Here is a 23,993-nt window from a genome sequence, read left to right as displayed (position 1 = left end):
TACCTACCTACAAGGGTCTGATCAGTTGCTCTGGGGAATCTAATTTCCTCATCCAGCAGAGAAAGTAGCCCCATTGGCTTCTGTAAGAACATGTCCAGGAGGGGCCTGTTGTCTTCATACTCAATTAATCTTGCGTCAACATCTTCATTTAAATATTCATTCTTAAAAAGAGATAGAAAAAATGATGTTTATATTCACAAGCCTATTTGGGGCTCTTGCACATAGTCATATTTAAGGCGCATGAGCCTACAGAATAAATTACAGCTGTTATTGTGGGACCCGGGCACCACAACTGCAGAATATTTTTGCCCATAGACATGCATCGAAAAAAAAAATCACCATACGCAGCTATATGCACATAGATGCAGGCACTTGCGCTTACATGCATATTTTTAAGAATATAACATTTTTTTAACTTTTTTTTCCCCCTTTTTAGGTCAGTTTGTTTTTTATTACTGTTGTATGTGTCCCAACAGGACAATTTTCCCATACTTCCTTTCCTGCAGACACAACAGAAAGTGAGTGGAAACATCTCTTATACAATTGCTATCAAAACAAATGCCCCCCATTGGTGGCTTTCCCCTTACCTCCAGTGCCAATGACAACTGTAAAATGTTGGATTTTTCATCACTTTCCGTTTGGTGATAAATGGATTGCCTGGCAAATCGAGATAGTGAATCTGCCAAATTGGGCTTTAGGCAGTAACAAAAACCTGTCCTACCCTATCTTACTCTATCGACAACTGAAGAAAAAAAAGCTTGGGTGAGGACACACTTATATGTCCTTATTCCCATGGTCATCATAATCAATGAGCATACATTTATCTACGTTCATTTGTTTTGACAAACTCTAGATTCCAGGAAAAACACTTCGTCTTAGGGGGTAACAGAGTTTCTTAGCATCTTAAGGGCCGTATACATGGGCCACATATCAGACATTCGGCCTGTGTGAACGGCAGCAGGTCCGGCTTCTGCCGAAGGGACTTGATCGAAAAAGGTCTGCTGATTGGCATCCAATGGCTGAGAGCGTTGACCGGTGTGTTCTGGTGGGGGGGCCGTCCCCCTGTCAGAACACAAAAGCTCAACTCCCAGGGTCTTCAGTTTTTTTTGTTCAGCCTGCTGGCTTTAAGGCCAATGGCTGCCCAGTGCATACTTACTTTGTGTATATACAAGACTCTACTTTCCTGATGAAGGCAAACTTCCTACATCTAATAACAAATGCTAATTTATATTAAAGCACATGGACCCTATGACAACAGTGGGGCTGACCATATGATTATAGAACTCTTATTCAAAGAATTTTTAAATCATCATCATCTTAAAGTAGATTTAAACTTTAACTGGATGACATTCAGTTTGCTAAAGCACTCTATATCATACCCAATCAACGTGTTTTTTTTTTCTTAACGAAAATACAATTTTTATCCTATTTTGCATATCAGCACTGCTAATATTCTTTATCCCTTTTCAGACACTTCCTGTCTCCAGGATTGGCTAAACATAAATGCTTAGGACCGACTTCCTGATAGTGATGGCTTTGGACCAGGCCGGTGTGATGTGTTTCGGCATGGATGCTGGTAGTCTCCAACAAGGGCGCATGTGACAGGGTGACAACACAGAAGAGCAGTGGGGAGACTGAAACAGAGCACTGTTACCCTATAACATAAAGTTATCAACTTCTACAATGATGATGACAAAAAGAGAAAATTATTGATTCCTAGCAGAAAGTTATGGCAGGATCATCTGATATTATTTAACTAAAGCTGCAGATTTTAAAAGTGAATTCCAGGTATGTATATTTTACATAGTTACATTGGTCCAGCTTTCAGGGGCATTGGCCAGGAATGGTATATACATAGTTGCATTGGTCCAAGCTGCCCTCCTATAAATCCCACTCCTGCCTTACCACCATCACCCTCCTACTACTCTTAATGTCTAGGGACATCGCACCCAACCCCGGCCCTCCCAAACCTAATTCCCACCCCCAAAATTGTCTGTCTACCTCCTCCAACAGTAGTTGTAACTCCCACCTTCTCATCCCAATTCCCCTGATTCTACAAGTCAGCCCTCCTCTTTCATGTGCCCTCTGGAATGCCCGCATAGTCTTCAACAAACTAACTTCTGTCAATTACCTTTTCCTCTCCAAATCCCTCAATCTATTTGCTATTACCGAAACCGGGCTCCAGGAATTCTACACTACCTCTCCAGCTGCCCTGTCCCACAGTGGCCTCCTCTGGAATCACTCCACCAGACTCAGTAGACGAAAAGGAGGTGGCGTTGGACTTCTCCAATCCCCACAATGCACCTTCCAGGTTCTTCCCACACCTCCCTCTCTTTCCCCCTGCACTGCATTTGTCTTTTCTCTCCAGCTTGTCTGAGGGTCGCAGTCATTTATCAGCCTTCTGGACCAGTGTCGCGCTTTCTGGATGACTTCTCTGCATGGCTACCCTAGTTTCTCTCCTTTGAAGTACCTGCGATCATCCTAGGTGACTTTAACATTCCAATCAATGTTAATACTGCAACCACTTCTCAACTACTCAACCTAACCTCCTCTTTTAACCTAACACAATGGACACAAACCACCACTCACTCAAATGGCAATACCATCGACCTCGTATTTTCCCATAGCTGCACTCCCTGCAACTTCTCTAAAACCCCTTTCCTCTCTCTGATCACAACCTTATCCGTTTCACACTCTCCTTGTCTCCTGCCTCCCATGCTGCCAACCCACAAACCACTAGCCACAGAAACCTTCGCAACCTCAACCCTTCCCTTCTTCATTCTGCTACTGATGGCCTTAACGACAAAATCTCACCCCTGTCCTGCCCAGACCTAACCACTTCCATCTACAACAGCAGGCTTTCATCCTCCGTAGACGTACTTGCTCCTCTTTCTACACGCAGAACCAGGCCCCATCAGCCACAACCCTGGCAAACAGACGACAGCAGAAGTCTCAAGAGACGCAGCCGTGCTCTTGAGTAAGCATGGTGTAAATCTAAATCCCTGCAAGACTTTACCCTCTGCAAATCTGCCCTTCTCAAATACAACTCCTGCCTCCACACTGCTAAACAAACCTACTACAAAACTCTCATCAAAACCTCATCAACTCTTTTCTACCCTTAATTCCTTACTTCACCTCCCCACTGCCCCCACCCACCAACTTGCTTACCACTCAACAGATTGCCAACCATTTCAAAACAAAATTGACACAATTCGCAAGGAGATATCCAGTATTCAACTTCCTGCCCTACCCAACACATCAGGTCTAACACCACACTCAATACTTTCCTCCTTCTGCCCAGTTACCATCGATGAAGTTGATAAACTCCTCTCCATGGCCCACATCACCACCTGTCCCCTGGACCCTGTCCCCTCACAATTACTGCGACCACCTTCCCGCTCTATCCTAAACTCCCTAACCCACATTTTCAACCTCTCCCTCTCCATCTTTCCTTCCTCGCTCAAACATGCACTGGTTAACCCCATACTTAAAAAAACCCTCACTAGACCCCACCTGTTTGAATAACTTAAGACCCATCTCCCTGCTCTTATTTGCCTCCAAGCTCATCGAACGCCTAGTCCATGACCAAATGAGTCACTACCTCACAGACAACAACCTTCTTGACCCCCTACAGTCCAGCTTCCGTCCACAACATTCCACTGAAACTCACCAATGACCTACTAACTGCTAACATCAATGGCCATTACTCCATACTCATACTCTTAGACCTCTCTGCTGCATTCAACACAGTTGATCACCTGCTCCTCCTCAGCAAACTACACCCCCTTGGCCTCCATGACTCTGCTTTATCCTGGTTCTCCTCCTACCTATCTCAGCGCACTTTCAGTGTCATTTACAACTCCATCTCTTCTTCCTCTTTCTGTTGGGGTACTAGTCACAGTTCCTACCATGCCATGCAGATGGCCAGGTGTTGTCACGCCCCAAGTGCCTCAAGGAGGTATTGAACCCTTAACTTTCTGTTTACTGCTCCTGTTGCTTTGCCTCTGAGCCACACCTCAGTTCATTATTCAGCGTGGTTTCCAGCTATGCTTTATCCTGCATGCAGTACTGAGGGCTATACTCTGGATCTTGCTTTGCAATTAGGACCTGTCACTCCTGGTTCAGCTGAGGCAGTTTATCTAATCAGCTGGGTATAAAACAACGCCTCACTCTGAGGGCTTGTTCAGTTCATTGTCTCTTGTATTGCCAAAGGTTCCTGTGTTCCTGTTTTCAAGTTGCAGTGTTCCAAGACTGACCCCGGCTTCTGACCCCGGCTTCTGACCCTGGCTCTGATCATCGTTAACTCTGACTTCTGGAATCCCTGACTACAACTTCACCTCGACAATCCTTTTGTTAATTCCTGTCAAGCCCCCATGAACAAATTCACAGCCCAGGTAGCTTTTTTCCTTGTTACCGTGGGCTGTGTGTATTTGAAAGGGTGAGCATACATCTCCGCACTATGGACTCCAACCAAGGTAAGCCCTGACAGGTACCCCCAAGGATGACATATCTGTATGGATGTCACATCACTTTCTCAAACTCAATCTTTCTAAAACTGAGCTTTACTTTACCATTAAGATCAACAGCACATTCATTGGTCCCTCCACACATGCCAGGGTACTGGGTGTAATCCTTGACTCTGACATCTCCTTCAGCCCCCACATCTAATCACTGGCTAAATCCTGCTGCCTTAACCTCTGCAACATATCCAGAATTCGACCCTTCCTGACTAATGACACCACAAAGCAACTTATTCACTCCCTGATTATTTCCCGCCTTGACTACTGCAACTCTCTCCTTAATGGCCTACCCTTACGCAGGTTATCCCCCCTTTAGTCTATTATGAATGCTGCTGCTAGACTAATACACGTCACTAACCAATCTGTGACTGCTGCCCCTCTCTGCCAATCCCTTCACTGGCTTCCCCTACCCCACCATATAAAATTCAAAATGCTAACCACAACATACAAGGCCATCCACAACATCGCCCCCAGCTACATCACCAACCTCATCTGCAGATATCGCCCAAATCATCCCCTCCGCTCCTCCCAGGACCTCCTGCTCTCTAGCTCCCTTGTTACCTCCTCCCATGCTCACCTTCAGGACTTCTCCAGAGCTTCTCCCATCCACTGGAACTCCCTGCCCCGGTATGTCCGATCAGCCCCTAACCTGTCCATCTTTAGGAGATCCCTGAAAACTCACTTATTCAGGGAAGCCTATCCCACACCCACCTAACAACTGTCCCCGAGCCACCCCCATCAAATCATTCTCTGCATCTATTACCTTTTGTACCACCACCCCCTCCCTTTAGAATGTAAGCTCTATGAGCAGGGCCCTCCTGTCCCTTCTTTATTGAACTGTAGTGTAATTGTGCTGTCCCCCCTCTACATTGTAAATTGCTGCGTAAACTGTTGGCGCTATATAAATCGTGTATAATAATAATAATATCAATGCTTGGAATTCCTTTAACATATTTAAATGACTTCTAAAGCTACGTTAAAGATTATAGGGGATTTTAATGACTGGGTTTAGATTTACACTTACCTGAAACTTTATTAGGTACTAGTACTGGGTTGGACCCCCTTTTGCCTTCAGAACAGCCTTAATTCTTCATGGCATAGATTCAACAAGGCATTCAACTAGCACTTTCAAAAGACAGTCAGTAATGGCAGCCCCTATGTTTCATAAATCAGTGGTTCTCAACCTCAGTCCTCAAGCACCCCAACAGGCCATGTTTTGGGAATTTCTCTTAGATAAAATAGCTTTTCAAAATACCAAGCCATTGACTCTGATTTAAAGCACCTGTGCAAGAGAAAGGAAAACCTGCAAATATGGCCTGTTGGGGGTACTTGAGGAAGTGGGTTGAGAACCACTGTCATACATGATAGGTTTACTTGCTGTCCTGCACAGAGCCAAGGTTCAGATGGCTCTGTGCATGAACCAAAATATACACTCATTGGCCACTTTATTAGGTACACCTTGCTAGTACCAGGTTGGACCCCCTTTTGCCTTCAGAACTGCCTCAATTCTTTGTGGTATAGATTCAACAAGGTGTTGGAAACATTCCTCAGAGATGTTGGTCCACATTGACATGATAGCATCACGCAGTTTCTGCAGATTTGTCGGCTGCACATCCATGATGCAAATCTTGCAATCCACCACATCCCAAAGGTGCTCTATTGGATTGAGATCTGATGACTGTGAAGGCCATTGGAGTACAGTGATCTCATTATCATGTTCAAGAAACCAGTGGTGAGATGATCTGAGCTTTGTGACATGGTGCATTATCCTGCTTGAAGTAGCCATCAGAAGATGGATACACTGCAGTCATAAAGGGATGGACTTGGTCAGCAACAATACTCGGGTAGGCCGTGGTGTTTAAATGATGTTCAATTTGTACTAAGGGGCCCAAAGTTTGCCAAGAAAATATTCCCCACACCATTACACCACCAGCCTGAACTATTGATACAAGGCAGGATGGATCCATGCTTTCATGTTGTTTACACCAAATTCGGACTCTACCATCTGAATGTCACAGCTAAAATTGAGACTCATCAAACCGGGCAACATTTTTCCAATCCTCTATTATCTTATTTTGGTGAGCCTGTGCAACTTGTAGCCTCAGTTCCCTGTTCTTAGCTGACAGGAGTGGCACCCGGTGTGGTCTTCCACTGCTGTAGCCCATCTGTTTCTAGGTTTGATGTGTTGTGCATTCAGAGATGGTATTCTGCATACCTTAGTTGTAATGAGTGGTTATTTGAGTTACTGTTGCCTTTCTATCATTTCAAACCAGTCTGCCATTCTCCTCTGACATCAACAGGGCATTTTCGTCCACACAACTGCCGCTCACTGGATAGTTTCTCTTTTTCGGACCATTCTCTGTAAACTCTAGAGATTGGATTAGAGTTTGGTTGTGCGTGAAAATCCCAGTAGGTCAGCAGTTTTTGAAATACTCAGACCAGCCCGTCTGGCACCAACAACCATGCCATGTTCAAAGTCACTTAAATCCCCTTTCTTCCCCATTCTGATGCTTGGTTTGAAATTCAGCAAGTCTTCACCACGTCTTGATGCCTAAATGCATTGAGTTGCTGTCATGTGATTGGCTGATTAGCAATTTGCGTTACCGAGCAAATAAACAGGTGTACCTAATAAAGTGGCCGGTGAGTGTACATTAAGAACAGCAGCAGAAGCTTCCTCTTAATACTGTGTTCTGTGTGCCACAGCAAGTCAGATCCTCCTTTTATTGTCCCTTAGAAATACAGAAGGAACAATTTTACTGGATCCTTTGGCTAAATAAAACATTTTTTTAAAAATAAATAATCATTTATTTCTATTGAGATCTTTTTCACATGTGAATCTCTGTGAGATTGGAAATAGTATAACACCATCAAGAAGGTTATGAATCTGATTTAAATATGGATGTCATAAAATTATTATCAAAAGGCTAGAAATACAATAATTACATCAATGATTCATGCAACCATTTGCATGTACACGAGGCAAACATATTTCTCTAATTGACCCATCAGAAACAATTGCTAAGGTCACATCAATTACACCTAGTTGCATGCAATGCAAATGCAAATAAAATCAGAATGATTTGCATTGTAAATGCCTTCCCGTGAATGCCTAGCAGTGTTCTATGTAAGCCGCACACAGCAGTGTGGTTGTCCAGATACTGTACATATGAGTTAGCAGCAGCAGAGAAGCTTCACACTACATTAGCTATGAAACTGTTTATATCCCACTTTGGTGGACCTCATTTGCAAGCAGTTGGGGGTTTAGAACAAAATAATTAGTTCAAAGACAGATAGATATTTTTATCCTATTCATATCTGGATTAATCCAAGCGAGTGAGTCTTTTCATTTAAAATCATAATAATAATAATAGTTGAATTTTGTTAATATCATCATCATCATCATCATCATCATCATCATCATCATCATCATCATCACATATAATTAATAAGAAGAAGAATACAATAAAAATATTCACTGATCAGCCATAACCACCCACCTAATATTGAGTAGGTCCCCCTATTGCTACCAAAACAGCCCTAACCTCCATCACGGCATGGATGGTATGCTGTGGTATCTGGCACCAAAACATTGGTAGCAGATCCTTTTAATGAAGGAAAAAGGAAGTCTGGACAGCCGCACTACTGTCAAATTTTTTTTTTTAGAAAATCCCCAAAGAGGGTAAACGCATCAAGGAAATAGCAGCAGAGGAGCAGGGTCACCTGCTGACATATTTCACGCTACACAAGCGCTTACTCGCAGTAGACATAACAGACAGGTTAAGCAAATGGATACTGCACTGCTACTAGGAGCACAAATATAGATACCCTGCACACAACTAAGGTTCAGTTTCAAAAAGCAAACATCAAACTGGTTAGTGGTAAATGAACTCAATATATTGTCAAGGGTTGCAGTAAATAGCAGTATGCACATAAATGAGTAAGTAAAGAATTAAGTCAATTACATTTCACTAGACAATATGTTCACTGGGCTTTAGCATCATAGAATGGAGTTCTGTGCAGCCAAATTAAAGTAAACCTGAAAATCCACAAAATCAGCAATAAGTAATGGCATTAAAAAACAATAACAGCAATGATAACCAATGCTGCAATAACTCCTCTGCAAACAGTAGACTATATCCACTATAGACTGCACTCTATATGAATGGCAGTGATGACATTTATAAAATCCCTAAAGAGGTACCTCTTACTAAAGCCACGTACACACAGGCCGAATGCTGGGAGACACTGGCCGGTTAAAAAAAAAAACGGCTGACATTCGGCCCGTGTGTATGCCACCATGTCCGACAGAAGCTGGCCAACTCTCATCTGTCAGACGAGCATGGTGGAAAACCAGCACCCGATCGACTCCCAATCAGCGCTCTCAGCTAATGGCGGAGAGCGTCGATTGGAGTGATCTGGCGGGGGGCCATCCCCTGTCAGAACACAACAGCTCAGCAGGGGAGATCGGTATACTAACTTTGCATAGTTAGTACAGCGGCTCCAACCGGAGCTGACAGTTTATCTTCATTCAACCCGGTGGGTCTTTAGGAGTAGTTCTTTAATCAGTTAGAATTGGGGCCCAGTCTTTATGGTGGTGTACATGAGTACAGTCCCAGGAAAGTCAGCTTACAGTAAATAATGCTTCTAGTTAGATGGCAGTCTCTATGTTACCAAAGAAAATAATAAGCTATTGCGCTGACTAGAACCCAACCGTCATTTATCGGGGCACATAAGGGGTTCAGGAGATTGGTAGAGAACACCAGGTGATGTGGATGCAGTTCCTTTCAGATTTGATCTTGAGATCCTAATGCACATATTAAAAACAAACACAAAAGGATGCCTCCATCTAGGCCTCCATTAAAAAAAAGGATAAAAGAGAATAAAAATGCACTCGTTAGTTAAAAGTGGATCAAGGCTTGTCATAAACCCATATAGACCTCCATGGGATCGCTGTGAGGCTGTAGTGTACACAGGAGTGCTTCCTATGGATTGATAAAGGGGTGCTCCTGTCTACCCTGAAACATCTAGCCACATACCCTACACTTCCTGTCATCATCACTCAGCTGAGGTGCGGTTTGGAGCCTCAGTCATCTTGATTCTGGAAGCTGCTGTTGCTTGAGTTCCAGCCTGAAGCCTGAAAGCTGTACTTCCATCAAGAACTCTGCTTTTACTAGCGACATGTCTGCAGAGCTCTGCAGCCTTGTGGTGATCCTTTGGAGGTCTATATGGACTTATCACAAGTCTTGATCCATTTTTAACTAGTGAGTGCATTTTTATTGTCTTTTATACTTTTCTTTAAATAAATTGCTACACCTAGATGGAGGCGCCCTCTTGTGTTTGTTTTTTATTTGGCCAGGCCCTATGTGCTTGGTCTCTGCTAGCAGCAACCGGTTAATGGCAGCAGTGTCTTCTCACCAATGTCAGCTATGCAGCAACAGGGGCCCCAATGTTCTGATGTAAGCTCACTTCTGGATCTGCCTGGAGCTACTCTGGTCCTCAGCACATGGCCGTAGGCTTGTAGCAGGTTAATGTGCACACAGAAACAGTGATGTGCACACAGAAACAGTGATGTGCACACTTTCAGTATTCAGCCTGTGAAAATCTCTCTCTCTCTCTCTCTCTCTCTCTCTCTCTCTCTCTCTCTCTCTCTCTCTCTCTCGATACCTGACTCCCATTGGTCCTTTCCCTACACTACATCTCCAATGATTCAGTGCTGCCCATCATCACATCTCTTGAGCACCTTCTCCTTGTCAGCTCCCCCTGGTGGATGGAGGTGAGGTAGTGTTAACCAATTCAGCTGAAGTTCAGTGGAGACACAGAAAGCGTCCTAAATCAATTTCTGTCTCTAGCCAATTACATGGCTACACATGTATGTGGGATACATTAATCTGGGCTTTCCACTCAAGATGGGTGAAAATGTCAAACCCAGAAGAAGACTGTGGGGTGATGTCGGAGGCAGCGAGGTACCTTTTAATTATACATTGCTGAAAAGGAGGTGAGTATTGCACCCTTTAATTTTGTTTAACATTCTTTGGATCCAGATGGGTGACTAGAGGTCACCAAAATGGTCAGAGAGCATGTGCTCTCATTTTTGTTAGTAAGGAAGCGGTGCTATGCAGTCTGTGGACTAAATATAATTTTTTATTTGTTCCGTACTAATTCCCAGTAGTACAAATAATAGGATCCATGCCACCAGTGCCACCATCTTGGTGGCCCACCACCACAGTGCATTTTCCATTATTTGTCCATCTTGATAAAAGTACCTTTAAAGCAGGGGAATGTAATAAGAGAGGTATGATGACTGGTTGATTAATGTAAGTACACTTTGCTTTTTGCCTTATTACATGAAACTGCACAGCTTGTAAAATGCAATAATAATTTAGGCTGTATAATTAACAGATGTGTCCTTACCTGCTCCCAGGCAAATATGTGTTGATTGAAGTAAAACTGTATTTGTTCATTTGCAATATTAATGCAGAGTTGTTCAAAGGAATTCTTTTTGAAATTCTCAAAACCGAAGATGTCCAGAATCCCGATGCTGTATCCCGCGTCATCCTCTCTGGAAAGATGAAACAAACTGTTTAATTGTGTTCATTTCCAGTAACAGTCCTTTCAGGAAATGTGCATTTCATGTATTATATTCACATCAAATGCCTAAATTATCTCACACAAAATGACAAACTGTGCAGGAGGAACTGTGCTTCAGTAATTACATGGAAGAGATAGGAGAATTTGTGGTCAGGTTAAACTTGTCAAAGATGCTGTGTTGTTACTGAACTAAAGACTAGATATATATCAATCCAGCAAGATATAATATATTTAAAGCATAACTCCACTTTTGTTGATAAAAAAAACACCCCCCCCCCCCCCCCCTTTGTGATCTATGTACATTGCAATTGATTGCGATTTTGACAAACTTTGTTGCAGATTCCTACTTTTTGTTATTCTGAAGAAATCACTGTTTGTTCCTCTGTGCCCCTGTGCTGAGTGAGTCTAATGGGAGTGGTTTCATAATTATCAACCAGCTGCTGCAGAATCAGGGCTCTAATGAGAAAAGTTGCAGGGTCTGCATCCCTTTAGATGTTGTTTCCTTTTTGGAGTGTCTCACCAAAAGTGACATTTTTGTTGCAGGGGATGCCTGATATCTGACTAGTATCTTTGTGTAGACTTCTGGAAAAATCAGTGAGCCAATCACACAAGCAGGAAATTATGTTTCTGGGGGATGTTCTGTAAACATTCTGTGTACAGAACACCTCCAGGCATCCATATTGCATTGCATTTTACAGAAAATTACAGTGCCGCAGATTGAAAAGGAAAGGTAATTTTTAATAACATTCAATTACAATATGACTTGTGTTGCAATTGTATATGCTATATTATTATTTTTTATTTGCTAATTTTTTTTCCCATGAAAGTGGAGTTACCCTTTAAAGTGGAACTCATGCAGAATATTTTACATGCGCATGTACTATTTTGGTAAACAGCAACCATCTGCGTTTCACACAAGCAGAAGTGACACCAGCAAACCACTGTCCAACGTGTTTCATCACACTGGAGCAATCTGTGGAAGGCATTTGGTTGTTGTTTGCCAAAATAGTACATGAACATGTAGCTTATGTAATACGAGCATTGTTTTAATGTGAGTAGCACTTTGAATGTTTTTAAACTTATTTTAATAAATGGAATTACGCTATGGGATGTTGCCTGGCTTGTATTTCCTTGTACATGCACGTATTACGATGGAGTACTGATGGAACATTACAGAGGATATTTGCACATCCAAAATAAGAATTGCAGGGGCAGTTAAAGGAGAAGCTGTTGATTCCATATAAAGCACTGATATTATATTGGTCTGGTGAGTGTGGAAACAAAGGAGGAGAGCACAGAGTGGTGTTTAAACACCACTGAATGTTATGAAATCTGCAGCACTGAGCACTTTTGAAGCATAATGGATTTCATATGTTTATAAACCTCATTGCACTTAAGAATTGATTTATTCACAAGCACAGAGCACTTTTATATATGCATTTTGTGATTTTTTTTTTTTTTATGTATGACTTTATGTGATTTGTTTACATAATGGCATAAGATCATAGAGCACTTTATAATTAGGCTATAGTATTTATTTGAGCACTGAATAGTTTGGGTAGTATCACGCATATTTGTTTTTTTAAGAGATTAACCCCCCCCCCCCCCCATGGGGGTGGTCATTGCACAGCCAGCTACATTTAGCATCCTAACCATAGCGTGGGGTCCATACCATAATTAGTATCGTTAAAGCAGTCATTTTTTCATCTTTCCATCTTTTAAATCTTCTGCTTTTGTTGTTTTAACTTTGGATAGTAAAACATTTTTTTTTCTGCCAGTAAATACCTTATACAGCCCACTTCCTGTTTCTTGTCTGGTAAAAAGCCTAGGCTTATGACATCATGCACAGCATTCTCTCTCTTACTCTTGTAAGAGTTTACCGGGAAGGGAGGGGGATGAGTCATAAGTAGGCCAATGAAAGCTGCAGAGCTGGAGGTGTGGATCTGTGTGCGTCTGTGTAAATCCAGGAAGTGAACAGGCAGCAGCTTCAGCTGCCCACAGTAAAAATGGTTGCAGCCAGACTCAGTGGAGGGAAATTTCTGCAGCATATTTGGCAAGTACAGAATCACAGTATATATAAAATAATATGCAAAGTGGTTGAAGGGAAGCTTCAGAATGGCAAAGATGTTTTTATTACAAATTATGTGAGCAGATTGCAGCTCTTCTTTAGCCACTTGCCCATCGGGCCAATTTTGACATTTCTGGCATACATGTAAAAAAATGAATTTTTTGGGGTAGAAAATGACTTAGAATCCCCAAACATTATATATTTTCTGAAAGCAGAGGCTCTGAACAATAAAATGGTGGTTGGAGAACCTGGGTGGTGGCAGGAGGGGGGGGGGCCTTTTGCTCCACAGTGTAAAAAGTATAAATTAAAAGTGATATTAAAGTCTTGTGTTTTTTTTAGTTAAAAATACCAAGCATGTTATACTTACCTGCTCTATGCAGTTGGTTTTGCACAGAGCAGCCCAGATCCTCCTCTTCTCGGGTCCCTCTTCAGCACTCCTGGCCCCTCCCTCCTGTTGAGTGCCCCCACAGCAAGCAGCTTGCTATGGGGGCACCCTAGCTGAGTCACAGCTCCCTGTGTCCTTTCAGACACAGAGCCGAGGCCCGACCCCTTTCTCTCCTCATTGGCTGACTGACTTTAATTGACAGCAGCGGGAGCCAATGGTGCCGCACTGCTGTCTCAGCCAATGAGGAGGGGAGTCCTGGGCAGCCGAGACACTCCTGCAACATCGCTAGATCGAGATGGGGCTCAGGTAAGTATTATGGGGGCTGAGGGGGCACACAGAAGGCTTTTTATCTTAATGAAGAGAAAGCATTTAGATCAAAAAACCCTTTGCCTTTACAACCCCTTTAAAGCTGATCTCCAGGAAACCTAAAAATCCTCCCTTGCACTACAGGGTTTATTTGAATGTTTAGGTCTAGGAAACTTGGCAAAGCTGTTTTGCCTACCCAATCCTCTTCTCTTGCAGGCATTCCTGCCTATGCCTATGCCAGTCCCCCAGCCTCTTCTCCCCTATGCTCAGCCAGTCTAAGGTCCTCTGATGTAATCAAGTCTGATGCAGGGATACATGGATGCCAAGGGACAGTAGTGCTACCTGCCAGGGGAGTGGAGGCTCAGATAAGTAAAAGTACTTTTCACAGCTCCAAGATAGAAACAAGCAGTTAAAGTAATTGTAAACGATCACCTTGTAAAACAACCCATTCAGTTTAAAATAGAAATTAAAGGCAAAACAATTTTGTATAGATATAAAAAAACAAACATTATAAATACCTGTTTCCCCTTTTTTTTTTATAAGTGATCACATCCCCTCTGTTCTCAGCTGCATAAGAGCTGTGGGGAGGAGAAGCAGCAGCACACTGAGCTTCCCAGTGAATGGCTGTTTAGCGGGTGAGTGTCAGGACAAGTCTGCTCATTGGAGGAGAGTACACTGAGTTTCCAGAACAGCTAGAGAACTGACCATGGTGTGCTCTCCTGCTAATGTGGTCAGTTTTTAATAGAAAAACAAGGGGACAAGCAGGAACACCAGGGATTTCACACAAAGGAAGCAATACAAAGAGAACAGGATACTTTCTCATACAAGTACATGGTACAGCAGACACATATCAGGAATATGAAGTGTTGGGATAACAAACGATTTAACTCCTGTAGCACCGGCACAGCCCCACGGCAAAGGAGAATTTTTGGGTTTCCTGGATTTGGGCTTTAAACAAATAAAGTAAAACTGACTCAAATTTTCTTTTCCCCCTGTATTTTGCAATTTTTATTTGTTGGGTGTTACTCCATGGGGAAGTCTGGCATTTATCAGTGGCAATATCGAACATATAGATATTAAAGTGGTTGTAAACCCTTACAATCCACTATTTGCTACAGGTAAGCCCATAATTATGCCGCGTACATACGACCGGTCTTTCCGACAGAGTTCTGACGGAGTTCCACTGAAACAAACTTGCCTACACACGATCACACCAAAGTCCGTTCATTTAGAACGCGATGACATGACGCGAAGTTCAATAGCCAGTAACCAATAGCTGCCCTTGCGTCATTTTTGGTCCGTCGGAGTAGCATACAGACGAACGGTTTTCCCAATAGGGATTGAGTCCGTCGGAAAGATTTGAAACATGTTCTATTTCTAGGTCCGTCAGAATTTTAGAAAGAAAAAGTCAGATGAAGCCCACACACGATCGGAATGTCCATCGGACCTTTTCTGCCGGAAAGCCCGGTCGTGTGTACACGGCATAAGGCTTACCTGTAGCTACCCCGGATATCTCCTAAACATGCACGGTTTAGGAGATATCCCCTGTATCTGATGTGCTGACATCATCGGCACATGCGCACTGAACCAATGACACGTACGTGCCGTTTGCTTCAGTGAGTGTGCCGCTACCGGCGGCTCCCGCGCACATGTGCGGGAGAGACGTCATTGCGGCTCCGGCCAATCACAGCACCGGAGCCGCGATACCCGGAAGAAATGTCACGGCCGGTGCTGTGTACGGGCACTGTAGCGGGGGCTTCGATCTCAGGTGAGTATTACATAATGAGCTAGTATGCTATGCATACTAGCTCTTTATGCCTTTGTCTTGCAGGTTTTCTTTTTTTTTTTTTTATGTGGGTTTACAACCACTTTAATAAATTCATTAAATTTAAAACATGGCATTGTGAACAGAAGCACACCAAAAATATTACAGGAGTCCTGTACACCCCAGTACAATACAGCAAATATTGGGGCATTGCCTGCTATGGAGTGAGTGACTTCCAGCTCTAATGTTACCTGAATTCTGTGTTTGGCTTCAGTAAAGTATTGATTCGGTTCACTATCCAGCTGAAGAGACGCCCATATAGAGCTTTAGACATGGCATCTCTGACGTCGGCTGCTTTTTCCACAGTGTTCTGGCGGATTATGGTTTCCCCCCGTGCCACCACACAGTGAGAGGTTAAAGCATCTCGTAGTTCATCAGCTTGGATACAAAGCAAAGAGGCAGCTGAAAAAGAAAAAAGGATATTGTCTTATAGGGGATCTTCATGGCTAGTTTAAAAACCAGCCTGGCCACAGCTGGGACAACAAAATGAAATGGCATCTTACCTTCTGTCAGTAAGAACATCAGTTTCAGAGATGTTTGTTATGTTCCCACCTCAACAAGGTAATGTTATACTACAGACCGGGTCATCTTTACATTCTTTACATGTACATTTCTTCTGAAATCACCTATTTTTGGAAATATTCATCTATCTGTTGAGATGGAGCTTATAGTAAACCTGTGTGAATGGGTGCTGTGTTTTTAAGAATCCAGGGATGTCATCCCAATCTTGACTTCCCTACCTAGTGAAACACTCATCTGGAACAGACATCCATCCAGTGAAGTCTGAAAAGGACTGAAACATTCATCCTGAATTTTTGCTGCTGTTTACTCATTCATTAGGCTCTAATTATCGGAACAAGATAAAAGCCTCAGAGTTTGCACCTCTTAAAATCAAGTCAACCATGGCATACTTCCTCTCTCACTAATGCAGGCCATACATGGGTTGAATTTTGAATGAATTTTCTTTCGAAAATCAGAAATTTTCTGCATTTTGTGAACCGATGGTGCCACCATAGATCTCGAATTTCGACCAACCAAGCCTTCAATTTGACCTCATTGGCTGGGTAATTTTCGTGGCCAGGAATCTTTGTTGATTACATTTCTCCCATCATTGATTAGAAATTCCTTTGTTTTTCCAAAAATTTTCAACATGCCCGTTCACTCAAATTCAGTGACCGCACGAAAATCGCCTGTTGCTGCAGCCCACTAATGGTGCGAAATTTGAAAGAAAATTCTTAGTTATGATTTTCGTATAAAGAGAATTCTTTCAGAATTCGACCCATGTATAGCCTGCTTAAGCAGTGGCGGTTGCTGCTCAAAATTTTTTGGGGGTGCAAACAAACTGAAAAATTCTGAAAAAAAAACCCCATCAATTGCCGCCACTGTGCCATCAAACGCAGCCACTGTGCCATCAAACGCAGCCACTGTGCCATCAAACGCAGCCACTGTGCCATCAATTGCTGCCACTGTGCCATCAATTGCTGCCACTGTGCCATCAATTGCTGCCACTGTGCCCATCAAACGCAGCCACTGTGCCATCAAACGCAGCCACTGTGCCATCAAACGCAGCCACTGTGCCCATCAATTGCCGCCACTGTGCCCATCAATTGCCGCCACTGTGCCCATCAAACACAGCCACTGTACCCATCAATTGCCGCCACTGTACCCATCAATTGCCGCCACTGTGCCCATCAAACGCTGCCACTGTGCCATCAATTAATAAATGTAAAATTGATGCGCTTTAAAATGTGATCATTGTGCAAAAATACTTAAATATATAAATAAATAATGCATATAAACATTATATATAAACCTAAAATATAAAGGTATAAATAATTATGGTGCTAATAAATAATTAAATTCCCCAGAGTTCATCTACAAAGTGATGTTACGGTGAATAAAAGTTATAATAATTATAATAACACTCTGAGCATAAAAATATCCAAGCGGAGATAGATTTGTAGGAGAAAATAACAGTAATTAAACAATTCCTTCCCTTAATCCAATTGATTAATTCACTGGGTTAAATCGTTTGTTTCAGGATATTTGGTTTTTCTTGCATCCCACTTCAGCCATAATACTGCTGGTAAATCGGTTCTCAGGATAAAGATTTATGCAAGACAAGCAAAAAGATATATCATTGTGCAGTGAACTTCTGAGATAGTACACAAGCAAACAGCGATAAGAGATACACTCACATACTCCCGGTATATTAAAGGCATTCAGGTATGCAGATTGCAGTCAGCCGCTGTGGACGAGGCTAGAGAAACCGCTGCTGTTAAACTCAAGATGTATTGCAGCACTGAACGTCCTAAGCTCCTCCCACGCGTTGCGTCACTGGCACGTGACTTTCTCAAGGATAAACACAGGAAGCCACGGCCTCTGTATTTAAGTCCTATGGCATTGTGGTTACCATGGAGACAGCGCTGTGTTCATTGGATCATCATACTGCTTTCTGCTACTACTGACATGTGAATATTTAGGCTTAAGCCATATTTAATTATTACAAAATATTTAAAAAAGGAACATATATTTATAATCATAGGTTTGTATAAAGAAAAACAGATATAAGTAGAGATTTAAAACAGAAAGTAAGAACGTAAATATAGACATAGGTTTAAGTGATCAAACTCCCTCCAGTGGTAAAAAGTGTTACTACACACTTAATGTTTAAACCTCAAATAACATAACTTTCCATACTGGGATACATAGTAACATCACTGGTAATTGAGTATAATTACGCAAGGTAAATAACCCATGATCCACATTGTGTATTTACTAGCAACATTGTAAATAGGTCAATATACTGCTCCATCCACTAAAAAATAAATAACATTTGGCTACATATGTTACGCCACTAGTTAGCCAATGCAACAATGTTTCAAAAAAAATAAATAAATAAATAAATAAAATGATATAAAAAAAATAAATTTTTAAAAAACTATTAAATGAATTATAATACATAATTGGCTGCATGCGCAATACAGGCAATCACCATTATAAACCAATTAACAAAATAATATACATATCACAGTTAAAATAAGATTGATATGATAGAAAAAAATATAATTCCTTAAAACATAATTCCTTGATGAAAAAAAGAGTTTAAAATTGATGTATAATTTAGTATATTAGATAACGATGAGGATAGATAATAGTTATTAAACTAATTATCAAAACAATAAAAGTAAGAAGTAAAATATTATTAAAATTACAGTAAAAAATATCTTGAGAATATCACGGAATATTAAAAGTCTGATATGAAGCAATTAAGATCAAATTCTATGTTCAAGCCGTTCGGCACAAGAGTACCCATCTGAAATATCCATTTTGACTCGTTTTTACTGAGTTCCCTTATCTTGTTTGAGCCTCTCCAATGTTGTTTGTATTTCTGAATTGCCCAAAATTTTAACTGTTTAGGGTCACTATTATGGTGCATAGCAAAATGCCTGGAGACATTATGCTTAGGGAAGGCTTTTTTGATGTTCTGGATATGTTCCCTTATGCACTTCCACATAGGCCTCTTGGTTCTGCCAATATATTGCAGTGGGCATGAGCATTGCAAAACATATACTACTCCTTCCGTCCTACACGATATGAAGTCCTTAATAGTGTGTTCGAGGTTTATCCGGTAAAATGTTACAGAGCATTTTACCTGATTTTAAAAGAGGCCAGTATTTTCTGATAATTCTTTCTTTTAAAATCAGATAAAACGCTCTGTAACATTTTACCGGATAAACCTCGCTTCATTTATAGGCGAGTTCCAACATTAAGGGATCTAATTGCCAAAAATGTCCCGGAACCTCCCAAAAGATTGACAGAACTATCCTTCTTTCAGGGGAAAGGTTTCTTCCCCTGAAAAAGGTGCTACGCTTGCATAAATACTCAACAAGATGGGCAAAAGTGTAATAAGTTTACAGCAACAAGCACTGGCAATGAACACACTATTAAGGACTTCATATCATGTAGGACGGAAGGAGTAGTATATGTTTTGCAATGCTCATGCTCACTGCAATATATTGGCAGAACCAAGAGGCCTATGTGGAAGCGCATAAGGGAACATATCCAGAACATCAAAAAAGCCTTCCCTAAGCATAATATCTCCAGGCATTTTGCTATGCACCATAATAGTGACCCTAAACAGTTAAAATTTTGGGCAATTCAGAAATACAAACCACATTGGAGAGGCTCAAACAAGATAAGGGAACTCAGTAAAAACAAGTCAAAATGGATATTTCAGATGGGTACTCTTGCGCCGAACGGCTTGAACATAGAATTTGATCTTAATTGCTTCATATCAGACTTTTAATATTCTGTGATATTCTCAAGATATTTTTTACTGTAATTTTAATAATATTTTACTTCTTACTTTTATTGTTTTGATAATTAGTTTAATAACTATTATCTATCCTCATCGTTATCTAATATACTAAATTATACATCAATTTTAAACTCTCTTTTTTTCATCAAGGAATTATGTTTTAAGGAATTATACATTTTTATATTATATCAATCTTATTTTAACTGTGATATGTATATTATTTTGTTAATTGGTTTATAATGGTGATTGCCTGTATTGCGCATGCGGCCAATTATGTATTATAATTCATTTAATAGTTTTTAAAAATTTTTTTTTTTTTATATAATTTTTTATTTTTATTTTTTATTTTATTTTTTATTTTTTTGAAACATTGTTGCATTGGCTAACTAGTGGCGTAACATATGTAGCCAAATGTTATTTATTTTTTAGTGGATGGAGCAGTATATTGACCTATTTACAATGTTGCTAGTAAATACACAATGTGGATCATGGGTAATTTACCTTGCGTAATTATACTCAATTACCAGTGATATTACTATGTATCCCAGTATGGAAAGTTATGTTATTTGATGTTTAAACATTAAGTGTGTAGTAACACTTTTTACCACTGGAGGGAGTTTGATCACTTAAACCTATGTCTACATTTACGTTCTTACTTTCTGTTTTAAGCCTCTACTTATATCTGTTTTTCCTTATACAAACCTGTGATTATAAATATATGTTCCTTTTTTAAATATTTTGTAATAATTAAATATGGCTTAAGCCTAAATATTCACATGTCAGTAGTAGCAGAAAGCAGTATGATGATCCAATGAACACAGCGCTGTCTCCACGGTAACCACAATGCCATAGGACTTAAATACAGAGGCCATGGCTTCCTGTGTTTATCCTTGAGAAAGTCACGTGCCAGTGATGCAACGCGTGGGAGGAGCTTAGGACGTTCAGTGCTGCATTACATCTTGAGTTTAACAGCAGCGGTTTCTCTATGGGAAGCCTCGTCCACAGCGGCTGACTGCAATCTGCATACCTGAATGCCTTTAATATACCGGGAGTATGTGAGTGTATCTCTTATCGCTGTTTGCTTGTGTACTATCTCAGAAGTTCACTGCACAATGATATATCTTTTTGCTTGTCTTGCATAAATCTTTATCCTGAGAACCGATTTACCAGCAGTATTATGGCTGAAGTGGGATGCAAGAAAAAACAAATATCCTGAAACAATCGATTTAACCCAGTGAATTAATCAATTGGATTAAGGGAAGGAATTGTTTAATTACTTTTATTTTCTCCTACAAATCTATCTCCGCTTGGATATTTTTATGCTCAGAGTGTTATTATAATTATTATAACTTTTATTCACCGTCACATCACTTGTTTGTAGATGAACTCTGGGGAATTTAATTATTTATTAGCACCATAATTATTTATACCTTTTATATTTTAGGTTTATATATAATGTTTATATGCATTATTTATTTATATATTTAAGTATTTTTGCACAATGATCACATTTTAAAGCGCATCAATTTTACATTTATTATTTTGCTTCTGGGTATCTGATCACCTTATCTTGATAGCAGCTTTAAATTTATTGATCCAATCACAGCAGGTATTTTATTATAATTTTCTTTTAAGCACATTCATTTGTATATTATCAAATTTATCCGCTTGGTTTTTTACTCAATATTAACTGTGCCATCAATTGCCGCCACTGTGCCCATCAAACGCAGCCACTGTGCCCATCAATTGCCGTCACTGTACCCATGAATTGCCGTCACTGTGCCCATCAAACGCAGCCACTGTGCCATTTAAAGCAGCCACTGTGCCTATCAATTGCCGCCACTGTGCCATCAAACGCAGCCACTGTGCCCATCAAACGCAGGCACTGTGCCATATGAAATGCTCCCACGGTGCCATCAAATGCTCCCACTGTTCCCCATTAAATGCTCCCACTGTGCCCTATCAAATGCTCCCACTGTGCCATATCAAATGCTGCCAATGTTCCCACCGCCTGCACTTACCCTGTCTCGGTGGGACAGCTCCTTGATGCTCCTTGATGTCTTCTCCCGTCCTCTTCCCGTCCTCTGCTATGATTGGACACCTGATAGGCATCCAATCACAGCGCCTGTCGTTTCAGCCAATCAGGTGATGGGTAACAGATCTGAGCACCTGATTGGCGGAGAGGCGGTTTAGTGTTAAGAAAGCGAATATTCATTCACTTTTTTAACACATCTGAGTGACCTGCGAGCGCCTAGCATGGCGCTCACAGGTCACCTTTTTGACGCCTATTAGAGACTTTGGCTCTAATCAGGTGCTTCAAAAACACCCAGACAAGTTGAACCCAACTAGGCATACCCCTGATGAGTCAACAGAGCTTGTGGCGTAACACACCCAGGGAAGAAAATCAGCATACACGGTTTCCGATGTAGACCAATCAGGCATTGGTCCGTCACAATGTATAACATCAATGGGTATCCACCAAGGGAACAGTGACCAAAGGTCAAGAACGGATCCTCCCAGTATTATATATGGTAAAAGAAAAAAAAATTGGGCCACATTGCAAAGTATGAGGAATTTGATGATTTTTTTTTTTTTTGCTCAAGCAATACTTATTGTGCATTTTAGCATGCATTCTTGCAGACTTAGACTGTCTATTAAAAAAATCTTCCTACAGCCAAAAATAGTATTATAGAAATATAAACTGTGTGATGAGGTGTCAGCAGTATTTTAGGAGCGCTCTTTAAATGTGACATTTCTTTTGTTGTTCCATCGGAATCCATTATGTTAATATGTATCAAACCTCAGGAGCTGAAGCACGGCTGCTGTTTCAAGACTAACTTGCTGCTGTTGGCTAAAAACAATACACCGAGTTTTTTTAATGGGAAGAAAATCAGATGTGCTCTATTTCTTTGACACTTTCTGAAATCTGCCTGTGATGAAGATTTGGTTAAAGTAAACCTGTATATACAGAGACTGCCATTTACTGTTGTGCTGCCCCGCTGGCACCAAAATAAATATGCTGATTAGGAAAGGTGAAATAAAGCAGTAACTATAGCTGAAACATTTGTTGGACTAAAACACAAATCATTTGACAGGTGAAAAAAAAAAATTCAAAAAATTCACTCTATTACCAAAAGTATTGGGACACCTGCCTTTACACGCTCATGAACTTTAATGGCATCCCAGTCTTATGCCTCATACACACAATCAGCCTTTCCGCCAACAAAACCGCGGAGTTTTGTCCGAAGGGCGTTGACTCAAACTTGTCTTGCATACACACGGTCACACAAATGTTGGCCAACAATTACAAACATAGTGACGTACTAGACGTACTATGTGGTTTTTCAGCTCTTTAGCACCACCCTTTGAGCTCCTTCTGCTAATTTCCTGTTTGTAGAAGTTTGGTGAGTGTTGATTCGCGCTTTTGTTTTCGCGTTTTTCATATAGCGCTTTTCAGTTCGTTTCTGAACGGCCGTTCGTCAACCAAGTGAATAAGCACTTGGCATAAGTGCGAAACACGTAAGCTGATTGCCTGTACACTCTGTTCATGATGTACTGTATGACATGTTCCTGATTTTACAATAAAGAAGTTTGGATTATAATCTCCTGGAGTGCGGCTGTCCGGATTTTCCCAATTGCACACAGCGTCAACCAGACATGTTGCGGAATCGGAGGAGATAACGTGTTATTTATTATTGGCCTTGGAGTTATTGCTTTGACATTTTTTTTTTTTGGTTGAATAATAATTTGATTTGGTATATTTTCTATATTTTTGAATGCATAGAATGCACTTTTTGGTTAAGTTCTATTGGCAGTTAGCATGTCTATTTTTATTTGTTTCATTTTTTTAATGCACAATAAAAAATTATGTGTAGAATAATACTTGGCTATGTGTTTTACTTCAAATGACAGTTTGGGAGTAGGCAGTTACATTTTAAAAAATACAATGTAAAATTGACAAGGGACACCAACATAGTTGT

The 23,993-nt window shown here is 40.9% G+C and overlaps 1 protein-coding gene across 2 annotated transcripts in view; it reads right to left on the bottom strand.

Annotated features, from left to right (window-relative positions):
- MYO3A (myosin IIIA) overlaps nt 1-23,993 on the bottom strand; it is a 285,335-nt gene that overhangs the window by 136,698 nt on the left and 124,644 nt on the right. For both annotated transcript variants that reach the window (XM_073629787.1, XM_073629788.1), the window contains exons 18-20: nt 15,884-16,094; nt 10,932-11,079; nt 8-161 (exon numbers count right to left, since the gene is read on the bottom strand). In XM_073629787.1, coding sequence (XP_073485888.1) covers nt 8-161; nt 10,932-11,079; nt 15,884-16,094 — 513 coding nt within the window. The remainder of the gene's footprint in view (nt 1-7; nt 162-10,931; nt 11,080-15,883; nt 16,095-23,993) is intronic.

This window comes from Aquarana catesbeiana, linkage group LG05 (assembly GCF_042186555.1).
Source record: "Aquarana catesbeiana isolate 2022-GZ linkage group LG05, ASM4218655v1, whole genome shotgun sequence".
In the NCBI taxonomy this organism is placed as follows: domain Eukaryota; kingdom Metazoa; phylum Chordata; class Amphibia; order Anura; family Ranidae; genus Aquarana; species Aquarana catesbeiana.
Note: the sequence above shows the minus strand (reverse complement) of the source record. Positions and strands in the feature narration are given on the sequence as shown.